Source organism: Protopterus annectens, chromosome 10.part0 (genome assembly GCF_019279795.1).
Source record: "Protopterus annectens isolate FY-2018-M chromosome 10.part0, PAN1.0, whole genome shotgun sequence".
NCBI classification, from domain to species: Eukaryota; Metazoa; Chordata; order Ceratodontiformes; family Protopteridae; genus Protopterus; species Protopterus annectens.
Window position 1 is genome coordinate 443,446,133 of NC_056744.1, and position 12,260 is coordinate 443,458,392.

The 12,260-nt window shown below is 38.3% G+C and overlaps 1 protein-coding gene across 1 annotated transcript in view; it reads left to right on the plus strand.

Moving 5' to 3' along the window:
• Nucleotides 1–243: 243 nt before the first annotated feature.
• The window catches only part of ERI3 (ERI1 exoribonuclease family member 3), a 3,093,638-nt gene continuing 3,081,621 nt past the window's right edge, over nt 244–12,260 (plus strand). Inside the window, exon 1 of the mRNA XM_044085355.1 lies at nt 244–514. Within this exon, the coding sequence (XP_043941290.1) occupies nt 251–514 (264 nt within the window). The 5' untranslated portion in view covers nt 244–250. The remainder of the gene's footprint in view (nt 515–12,260) is intronic.

Genomic DNA, 12,260 nt, shown 5'->3' on the forward strand with positions numbered 1-12,260 from the left:
TTGGATGTAAGACGTAATTATGTAATTTAAAGGAAAACTTCTTCCTACCATCAGATTTTGTTTTTGTGTATTTATGTATCTTCAAACGTTGGACTATAAAACATGCTTTTCTGAGAAAATCAGTATATTTTCACACATTTGAAATAGAATACATGTTTTTTTTCTGAGAAAATCAAAGTATGAAATTTTTTTTATTTTAATACATTTTCATACTTTCACTGTTGAATGTCCTATTTGTATTCCTAGGTTGATGTGTGGCTTAACTTTTAGTACAAGGTCACGAATCTTGCTTCAGAGATTTCTTCAACTCTCTTCTATTTCACTGAGTCCTTCACTGTTGCTGAGGTGTGGTGTTAACACAAGAAGTAAAATAACTGCACTGTCTAAGCCAAATTCCAGCAGACTGTGTGCATTTATGGCGACGTCTGGGGCTTTTACGAGACAACAATATGATTATTTTTTGGTGCTTGATTTTGAAGCTACTTGTGAAGAAAAGAAGCATTTACATCCACAGGTATTTATTCTGCTTTCTTTGATGTAGTTGTGCTTTATCTGTTTGGATGAGTCACTTGTAGGATTCAAGTCTTGTAATATTTTGCACCCCCTCCTGCAATGTCAGATTCAGAAATAATATTAAAGTACAGCTGTGTGACACCAGTTTTACTGTCCTTTTCAAAATCCTTTGTTCAGTACTAGTCCTTTAACTTTGATATCTGAATAACTGAAAAAAGTTTTTTTTATACATCTTTATTAAATATGACATTTTTAAAAAATACCATAAGTATACATATAATTGTAGAAAAGAAAACAAACCATAGCTTTCCCATTGCTATTACCATGGTATACTTTGTTTTCAGCAAATTTCATTCACTTCAGTATTACTTAACTTGCTCAAGTACTGTCTTCCCTTAAATATCACTTCTCCTCCTGAACAATATTCTGCATGTATTGTACCCACAATTCCCATTTATTTCTATGTAATTTTTTCTTATTTTTCTAAAGATCCCACCTCCATTTCCTTTATTTCCTTTAAATATTGGGTACTTCAATTACAATTGGTTTAAATTTTGATTTCTATCTTCCTGTAATTGATTTTAGACAGTCAGTAGCATTAAAATTAGTAAGGACATGCTATGTCTGGATAATTCAGATCCTACAACTATATGCGCCGCAATATTTCTGACACAGTTTGCTGTAGAGAATTTTTAAAATCTAATGGCTTGTTACATTTCCAAAAACCTGTTCTAAATTCCATCTTTTTCCAGTCACATCTCCAGCATTTGCTGTCTACCTGAGGAAGAATTGTCTGAAGTCACTTTCGGGTATAAAATACCTATGCAAATCCTTCCAAGCAAAAATCCTAAACCTTCTAGACTTTGTTACATAGTTGGAAGCATACATATGTCTTCCCATTGTTCCTTTGTAAATTGCCCTTCCATTCTCTTTTCCCAATCTTAACAGTCTCTGATAGATTCTTATAACTGTAGAAAGCTTTGATATCACAGCAGTTATAATTTCAAGATGACAGGCAGGTACATAAAAAGCTAAACCCATTTGTATCTGCTTAATATTTTTCTGTATGAAAACAAAAATGTATATTTTATTGTACCTTACTTTTAGCAAATGAAGATTTAATGGTGTACTGTTTTAACCTAAAATGAAACCCTAATTATATAGTATAATAGGCTCATTTTGGTCTGAGAGATATTTCAGATGAGTTTGCCTTTGTTTTCTTATCTGTTGCAGAACATGATTTCTGACATTAAATATTCTGAAGAGTCAGTGTGATCATTTCCATATCCTTTTTATTTGTAGTTTAATTGTCCTTTCATGCTATAATTTAGATATATATTGTTGATTGGTGTAATCAAACATTATATGCATATCTTAGAATACATAATATTACTAGTATAGTTTTTTAAGGACATACACTGTTTTATGAAAATAATTGTGGTGGGTGAAACTCTCAATTGATGTATTGTTCTCACTTTTGAAAATAGTGGTTATGACCCTAGTGTTATATTTAGTAAGGGTTGAGGGGATGGGTGCCATTAGCATTATAAAATGTGTTGCAGTTGTTATTTTTTTAACTTCCCAGTTAGCATAGTCCCAAAGTGGGAATGTGGTATAAGACTGTTTCTAAATAAATGGCAGAGTTTCTGCTGTAATCCTTATTTTATGAAACATTTAAGAATTATGTTGCATTATGCCCAGCTGTATGTAAAATGGACTATAGTCTGCATGATTTGGTATGTTTGTAAAAAAAACATCTACACTTGTCTTATCAGGCTTGACTTCTGTTGTTAGAGCCATACTGCATTGTAGTAAAATCCTTTGTTAACCAGCAAAGAAGGTAGGTATATGGTGCCCACTTTGTGGGCTGAGATAAAGACAGTCCTTTCCATTCCAGTCCATTTTGTTTGAATATACAGTTTTTATAGAACTGTGAGAAAAGGAAGGAGAAGGAAATAATATTTTGGTTTCATAACTGTTTTGCTGCTTAGTTAAACAAAGGCTATACTGGTTTCCTTCAGAAAACAGAGTTATAGGGGTGACTGTGTAGCAGTAACCTACAGTACACATGTAATGGCTGAGAACTAGTAATTCACATGAAGAGCCCCAGAAGTGTATAGATTACAACATTACCTTAATCAGATCTCCTAAGGAAACAGGCAGTCCAAACATCGTACTATGTTAGAAAAAATGAATACCAGCAAGATTAACATGGGGAAAACATTTGGTCTACAAGAGGGCTCTGTATAGAAGGCTTCTTGTTTAGTTGTGCAGTTCAAGTGTACCTGCATACACCTTCAAGGCAATCCTCAAGGGAATGAGTTGTCAGGCAGCATGCTTGCAAGGCTATTCTTAAAAGAAAATTAAAAGAGGGCAGGCACTGAAGGACATAGTAAAGCAGAGCAGTCAAACAGTGTCTTTGCATATATAACACCATCTAGTTGGAGTTGAGACCAGAATTGTCTTTGGATTGATTAGATTCATTGTGTGCATTTAGTCAGTGTAGCCTCCAGCACCACTACTGCAGCACTGTATTACATGTAGGTATAGTGCAGTGCATGTTTAGGTAGGAAACTACAAACTCCAGTTGAACGGCACACACAAAAATAAATTTTACATCTAAATTTGTTTAGCATCGTGGAGGGTTATATAGTGCTGGAGTTCATCTGTTTTTCTTAATGTAAAATATAAAATTAAATATGATTTCAGGCACATGTCAAGTTGTGCTTTTAGCAAATATTATTTGTTGCCTGCTGATATGTGCTGTTGCCATAAAATAGTAAACATTTGCCATAACCGTAAGTGGGCAGTAGTTGAAAAAACTGTCTAATGTGAACAGTTGTTATTCAAACCACTGAGCTAAGTATCCACACTAACTCTGTACCACTCGGAGGTTATTGTACTAAAGCTTGTATGTCAAAATCAAAGCCTCCCTGCACTTACCCATAGAATCAGGAAAAGAAATACAGGTAATTGAGGTCTTCATGTGTCTTCAGAAAAGACATATGGAAGCCACATGGAAGCTTCTACTCTCCCCTGCCTGTGTGCTCTCTGGCTTTAGAAGCTTCTCCCAACGGGTTAACACTCTGTGGGCATCCCCTGCCCAACAGACTTGCCCAGCAAAATACTTTGTGAAAGAGTATAAATCTGTTTAAGTTACCTGCCTGAAGCAGCTCCAGAAACAAACTAAAAAGTGTATAATATAGTGTGGGGGGTGTTTCCATTCACATTTGACTATTTCAGTTACATATACAATGAATATTATTCTGGACATCACTTATGACTTCACTACAGGTGGGAGGTTGGCATAATGGTTAAGGTGTTACAGACACAAGGTACAGGGTTTGATTCTCACAGGGGGTAATTGGCTAGGCTTAAAAGGCCCATAAAGGCAATTAGCCTAGTACTAATCTATGAACCTAAAAGCACAGCTTTCTAAACTGTAGGTGTTCCTTCTATTGCAATTTATCCACACTCCGAATCTGTTTTTAAAACTATCTGCTTTAAAAAAATTAAACTGCTCCTTATTTAAAGTGTTACTACAGGGCAGATGAGCATATGCACAGGTTAGTTTTTCTGGCTGTAGTAACTTACTTTGGCTACCAGGCGGCAACAGAATGCCAGCAGTCTACCACATTCCTTGCTGTTTTAACTAATAGTACCAATAGCTTTTAGTTTAATGCTTTAACTCTCAATAGTTCCAGTATATGTTGGTTTAATGTTGCCAGCCACACTCCTAGAGTGTCTAATCCCTAGTACATCTTCTGTTTCCTTTGTCTCCTGTTTTTAATCTTATATCTGCAACATTTCCATCTCTGGCTCGCTCTCATTCCCTCTTCCACTCTGATTTCACAGTTGCTTCCATTCCAATTGTTTCATTGCTGTTTCACACTGCTGACCTGACCCTGTCAGTACTGGTTCCAACCACCACTGTGATATCCATCTCCAGTTTCTATTCCAACCCCTCCCCTAGTTTCTTTCACTTTCTTTTCTTTCCAACCCCTCCCTCACACTCTTTAACTTTGCTTTCCTTCCTGTGGTGCCATCCTTTACCTTTCTGAACCACTCTAATTCTTTCCCTGTACCACTGCTAGAATACCTCTTACCCCTTGCATACTTTCGTCTGAACTTACCTTACCACTCCACTTTCACTGCTGACCTTGAATCTTCTTTTTCTTGGCTCTACCCGCTCTGTTCGCCCTACGGGCTCACTCACTCACTCCCCTACCCCCATATCCCACCCACTCCCAATACCCCTGCACTTACACTTAGCTAGTCATTCCCACCACTTCCGCCATCCAATCCAAACTACCCATCATACCCCCAAATTCGCCTCCCACAGTTCACCCATTATAGTTATTCTACCTTTCAGAGTTTGCTGCCAAATGCAACTTATCCTGCTAAACTAGTAAAAAATTAACCCAAACCATAATCTCTTACTCCAACTTCACAACTTAACTCACCCCTACTTCTACTCTAATAACCAACATCATGACCCTCAAATCCCTATCACTACTTACTCAAATCTAATTACCTTAACTTACCTAAATTATATCACCCAGCCTACTAATGCAAACCACTCCACCACCCATTTCACACCACTACCCCATCCTCTACAAGGTACACATATACTGTTACTCATATATCTCCCAGTCTCTACCCCATCAACACTAGCATGCCCTTCCTCTGTAGACTCCTATCTAACTCTAAAAACACTGTTCCCAATTACACTAGTCTAATGTCCACAAAGCTCTCTACCTGTATACTACACCCCAAACAAACCAAATGCCTCTTCCATCATCTTATCTCTATCCTTCTCTCCAGGGACATCCCAAACCCAGGCCCCTCTACCACACTGCATCCAACCCCCCAAGCAACAGGCAGTTCCTCCACATCTCATCTCTGAATGCTCAGAGCCTATGTAACAAAATTCCAAACCTTCATGCCTGGTGTCTACATAACCAGCCCGATATTCTCTCCATCTCAGAAACCTGGCTTAAGCCCACATAGAAGATTCTGAAATAACTCCTCCCACTTACCGCATGTTAAGGAATGACAGAACACAAAAAAGGGAGGTGGTGTAGCATCGCTCTTAGTCATCCTCTATACTAAACCCTTTCCCAAATTTAGCAAGGCAGAAATAATACCAGCCCTACTCCACCTAAACAAGGATAAACTCATATTTATTTTCTCCCTCTATATTCCTTGAAGATATTCTCTCCTGGGTCTCTACCGATATTACTCATGAAACCATAATCCTGGGGGACATGAACATAAACTGGGCCACGATCCAATCTCTCACTAACTCATTCAATATTAACTTAAATAACTTTACACAACTAATCATTTCCACTACTAGGCCTTCCAAGAACTCCATCACTGGAACTACAATAGACTGGATTCTAGTGTCCCATCCTCACTATATCTCTGATAGTGGTATACTCCCAGACCCACTAGCTGACCATTTCCCTACGTTTGCCCACCGTCTCCCCTCTTCTGTACAACTAACTCACAACTATATTTCCACTCGTTGCCTAAAAAGCTTCAATGCAGAAACCTTCTCAAATGCACTAAAAAAACACAAACTGCAACCCATTAAAAACTCTTTCCCTAGATAATGCTCTATTCTACTTTAACTCTACTTTCACAAATCTCAACTCCTTTGCCCCTCTAAAAACAAAACGTATAAAAAGTAACCCTGTACCCTGGTTAACCAAAAACACCTTAGCTACTATGCAACTCCGTGACAAAGCTTGGACATGTTATCATAAAAATAAAACCACTATCACCCTAAACTAATATAAAGCACTAGGGAATAAAGTCAAAAAACTTATTACCTTAGACCGCAGAGCCTATTTCTCCAAACCAACCACACCACCAATCCCAAACTAGTTTGGAAAGGAATCTCATCTCTCCTCAACCTGGGAAAAAAAGAAAACCCTTGCCCCAACCCAGATGCTCTGACATGGACATGGCCACCCAATTTAACTCTTTCTTCATAGAGTCCATAAGCAAGCTAACATCATCCTTCACCAACACCTCTACAACCCCTCCTCAACATACTCCCATCCCTTCCTCCCCTAGCATCCCTTGCCCCCAACCTCCTTTATCAATCCCATCTCTATATCCACCATAAAAAAAAAACTTCTCCTAAAATTAAAACCTGGTTGCAATGCCCCTGACGAAATTCCCTCTTACCTCCTAAATGTAGCCGCAGAAGCCATTGCTCTTGCTATCAGCATACTAATTAATCGGTCTATCTCAGAAAACCAGGTCCCCTAGCTCTGGAAGAAGACCTTTAGTATTCCTCTCCATAAAGGTGGCAATAATAATGACATCTCAAACTTTCGCCCTATCGCCATCCTATTCCCTATTTCTAAGCTACTTGAAAAGTGTGTACACGACTCTTACACAACCTCACCAATAATCAGCTTCCTACCCCCACACAACATGGCTTTAGACCAGGTCATAGTACCGCCACTGCCCTCCTCTCCTTCCTAGAAACAATCAACAAAGCCCGTATCCAAGTACTAAGCAGCACAAACCAGGAAATAATATCAGGATTCACAGCAATAGGGCAACACACAGAAGTACCACAGAAGTCACAGGAAAATAAAGTTAAATTTAAGTTGAATTTAATGAAGCGCTTTTCGTCTGTGGTGTACAGACTTCCTCAGACAAAAGTATTACAAACTACATTTAACTGAACAGCAGCTTAAATATCCAGCAGTATTAAGTCAAAGGTTCAATTAACCAATCAGGCACACCTTGAACCATGAATAAAAATTTAAAGTTAAAATGCAAGCTCACAGGACTTGAGTTCAATCACTGCATTATATTAAAATTAAAAATAAAACTAGACAATCATAAAATCAGCCAGTTGTTAGCCTATCATCTAAATAAACACTAGCCACTACCTGATATAAACAAGTACAAAACACAAAACAGTTAGAGTGTGTTACAAACTCATAAAGGCAAAAAGACTATCTAACCAGGTTCTTAAGTTTAAGAAGGCTGCTAATAGAGCAGCCTTCATTGAGACCTGGTAGAGCATAGGCATTTAATCTAATTTGCCATCGCAATTCAGACGCCTCTAATAATAGGTGTACAGGGGCTCCAAGTGGTCTTCCAAGTGGTCTTCTTGATGGGGCCCCAGTTTTGGGCAATTGGTTATCCGAGGATTTCGTGTTTACAGGATATGGCGATAAAGCAACCCGTGGGATGCACGACAACTCTACTGATGGCCATGAGGTAAACAGTAATGATTTAGCTGACAAACTAAAAACTTTTGATAAACTCTTATTGAAACTTAAAAAACTGAAACTTGAAATTTCATATTTTAATGAATGTATAGCTTGCAATGTCATTCCTAAAGGCTTAAGGCATTTTCAATACCCGACAGGGTTGGTGTTGAATTCAGAATTCCATAAGGAATTGATTAATTTATTTGACCAACAAGGCCAGGACCTCTTAAAGCTTATGATCAAGCATTACTCTGCATGGGTGACACAGTTAAATGATGAAATTACTGTGTTGGATAACTCGATTAAAACCCATGTAGAATTTAGCAGGTACAAATATGATTATAATAGATGTTTTACCAGCATCGACCAGTACCTGTCTAAACTAAAATTCAACAAAATCAAGAAACTTGAGCGATTTAAAAGCATACCAGTTAGGGGTGGCTTATCCACCCCTGCCATCACAAGCTTGGAATCCTAATGGTAGTAGTGGGATCCTCCCACCACAAACTGTAGAGGTGAGTCAGCATCGGATAACATCAGGGACCTTGATACATTTGGGGATACCCTGTTGACCAAGGGTCAGAAGGAGTGAGAGACTTATGAACCGTAAACAACAGCACGGTCCTCACACTATGGCAATGGGTCAGCAACAGGTACACTTTTCCACCAACAAACAGGGTGCCATCCCTAAGCAAAGGAACAACTTGCAGCAATCTTTTAAGGAAGCAACAGAAACAGTTTTTCAGAGGCAGTAGATACCAGGAGTACCTATCACCTGGCTCTACCTCTGCCTCCTGGCCTTACTGAAGCCTCGGCTTGTGTGGTAAACGAGGTTCCTTGTGTGGTTTCACCTTTGCCTATTACTGATAACCTGCTGGATGTAGAGACTGATACTGTGGTTCCCCCCATTAACCAACGTATGGGCCCAGTTATTTCTACCAATCAACTTGGAGATTTTAATATCTTTAATTACTCCAACGTGCTGATCCCTGATGAACTGGCTGACCTTTTATCTAAGGGATACACCTATGTACCTCAACAGAAGTTCGATTTAGTGAACACCATCATCGATATTAAGATGTTTGCTCGTAAATTGAACTTTAACCTGCTGTTTGAAACTCGTGGTTTCAGTCATGATACTCCATCTGATATGTTTGTCCCTAGCATGTTTAACCCACCTCTGCACCCATTAGTACAAGCGTTTGAATCCACTTGTGAACTTGATTTAAGACATAGTAATTTGCATTTAAGTAAATGTACCAACGATTTAGGAGAGTCTGAAATGACCCTGTTGGAATATGTTAAGTTACATTCCTTAAGAATCTGTAAACCCGATAAAGGTGGTGGGGTTGTAGTCTTTGATCAATTAGACTACTTTGACAGGATGTTGGGCCTATTGTCTAATGATGCGTATATGATTAGTTCAAGGTCTGAGGTAAACCACGCATATCATAAAATTAAGAGCTCCATGGGAAATGTTTTTTGAGGGTAGACTTAACCAAGGTCAACACAAATACCTTACCACATTATTTCCCAGGTACCCTTGTATCTTTGGTATACCCAAGATCCACAAGGACCTTGTTAATCCAGCTATCGCCCACTCGCTGATGGGCGGCTCTCCTACATATCCTTGTGCCAAGCTGGTTGATACTATCCTGCAGAAGTACCTTGAGGATGAAGAGCAAATCTGTAAAGACTCTTGGTCTTTTCTTGATAAGTTAAACAACATTCCATTCAGTAGAGAGTACAATTTCCTGACAATAGATGTCAAGGATTTATACACTTGTATACCTTTGCAGATAGCTTTGGACTGGGTGGCCTTCTTCCTTAAGAGTAAGGGTGCCCCCATGAAATATCCCTTGTGATTGAACTGTTGGACTTGATCCTTTATAACAACTATTTTTTATTAGGAGAGAATTTCTATCTACAAAAAACTGGGGTGGCTATGGGGTCCCCTTGTGGAGCCAGCTTGGCCAACATAGTGATGTCATACTGGGAAAGGAGAACATATTAAACAATGAGTCGGTAGTAGTGTCTAAGATCAAGTACTACACCGTTACCTGGATGACATCTTTATTTTATTAGAGGGTGAAGAAGCTGATAGCCTGTTATTATTAAATTTACTTAATAACTCCACTGACTTTTTAGTTTTTACCTCTTCCTTCAACACTGAGGCAATAGCCTATTTAGACGTATGGTTGGCGAAAAATTACATCTTGAATAAATATGTGGCCAGCATATATAGAAAGCCTACCTACTCTAATTCTTTTCTTCATTTTAGTAGCTGCCATCCTAGCTACCAAAAAAGGTCTGTGGCTAAGGGTCATCTCGTACGAGCAGCCCGGATGGTGAGCCTGGACGATGACTTTCTTAGGGAATGTGACTTACTTAAGAATATGTTCCTTCATAGAGGCTATCCGCTTAACTTATTAGACAACTTAGTCAATGAGGTGATTAACAAAAGATCCAGTGGGTTTTACAAACCTATACTGAACATCAGTTCTTCCGGGTTGGCCGAGTCTAGGTTAGAATGTATAGGTGGAACTACTCCTATACATAATAATAACACTAGATTAATTCTTACATATTGTCCAAGTAGTACGTCTATTATGGACATCATTACTAAGAACTGGAACTTGTTCCGTTCCAACCTTGCAATTTTGAACAAACTGGGAGTTAAACCTGAGGTTACATATAGAAGGGGTAAAAATATGAAAATGTTGTTGGAACAACCTGAGTGGCAGAGTACCCGTACTCCTGGGATGTTCAAATGTCAAAACTGCAATCAATGTCGTCACATTCTTGAATCAAACCGATTTGACATTGATAATATTAGATACGACATTAGATGCAGATGCACTTGTAATTCTAAAATGGTGGTCTATGTGGCATTATGCCAAAATGCACAGGTTTTATGTAGGTAAAACCAGTTTAGATTTAAAGATCGGATCTACGAACATCAATATGCAATTAACAAAGTTTAAAGATGAAAATGCTCTTGCTCAACATATCATCCAGCATAAAGACCACCATTTTAAGTTTATGGTTATAGAACAAATGCATGACACTATTAGAGGAGCCCCTGTACACCTATTATTAGAGGCGTCTGAATTGCGATGGCAAATTAGATTAAATGCCTATGCTCTACCAGGTCTCAATGAAGGCTGCTCTATTAGCAGCCTTCTTAAACTTAAGAACCTGGTTAGATAGTCTTTTTGCCTTTATGAGTTTGTAACACACTCTAACTGTTTTGTGTTTTGTACTTGTTTATATCAGGTAGTGGCTAGTGTTTATTTAGATGATAGGCTAACAACTGGCTGATTTTATGATTGTCCAGTTTTATTTTTAATTTTAATATAATGTGAGTGATTGAACTCAAGTCCTGTGAGCTTGCATTTTAACTTTAAATTTTTATTCATGGTTCAAGGTGTGCCTGATTGGTTAATTGAACCTTTGACTTAATACTGCTGGATATTTAAGCTGCTGTTCAGTTAAATGTAGTTTGTAATACTTTTTGTCTGAGGAAGTCTGTGTACACCACAGACGAAAAGCGCTTCATTAAATTCAACTTAAATGTAACTTTATTTTCCTGTGACTTCTGTGGTACTTCTGTGTGTTGCCCTATTGCTGTGAATCCTGATATTAAAGCCCGTATCCACTCTTTTCCTGTACCTCTCTAAGGCATTTGACACCATTTCCCACAACCTCCTTCTTACCAAACTCTCAAAACTTAACATATCCCCTTCCTCTACCCAGTGGTTCTCAAGCTATCTCATAAACAGGCAACAAGCAGTTAAATGGAAAAAAAAGCTACCTCACCCTTCCTTAATACATCCACAGGCATTCCCCAAGGTTCCATTCTAGGCCCCTACTATTCAACATATTCATAAATGATTTCTTCCAAGCCATTCCTAACTCCAGTCTCATCCAATATGCTGATGATTCTACTATAATCTGTTCCTCCCCTTCCATCACAACTCTAAACAATCTAAAACAGGCTGTCTTCTCTTCCACTGAACAGTGGATGCTCAACAGCCATCTAGCCCTTAATGCAATCAAAACAAAACTTATGTTATTCAATGCATCCAAAACCTCTTTCCCTAGACAAACAATCCTTCATAATTACCAGCAATAATAATAACCCCCTGGAACTAGTCTCTGACACAAAATTACTAGGAATTATCATTGGCAATCAACTGAAATTTGATAAGCATCTACAAGCAAATATAAAAAAAAACATAAAAAATTAGGTATGCTTTACCGCCACAGTCGCTTTATCTCTCCCACCACCAGAATTACATTAGCTAATACATACCTCATCCCATCCCTTTTATATGATGCATCTATCCTAACCAGCCTACAATCTTCCCTCAAAACAAAACTCTCATCTTGTTATAACAAAATATCCAAACTTACAGCAGGTCATAGAGCCTCTTCTCACCACAGTAATTCCCTTCACCAACTAAGTTGGCTAGAATTACCAAACTTCCTCAAATATACCCA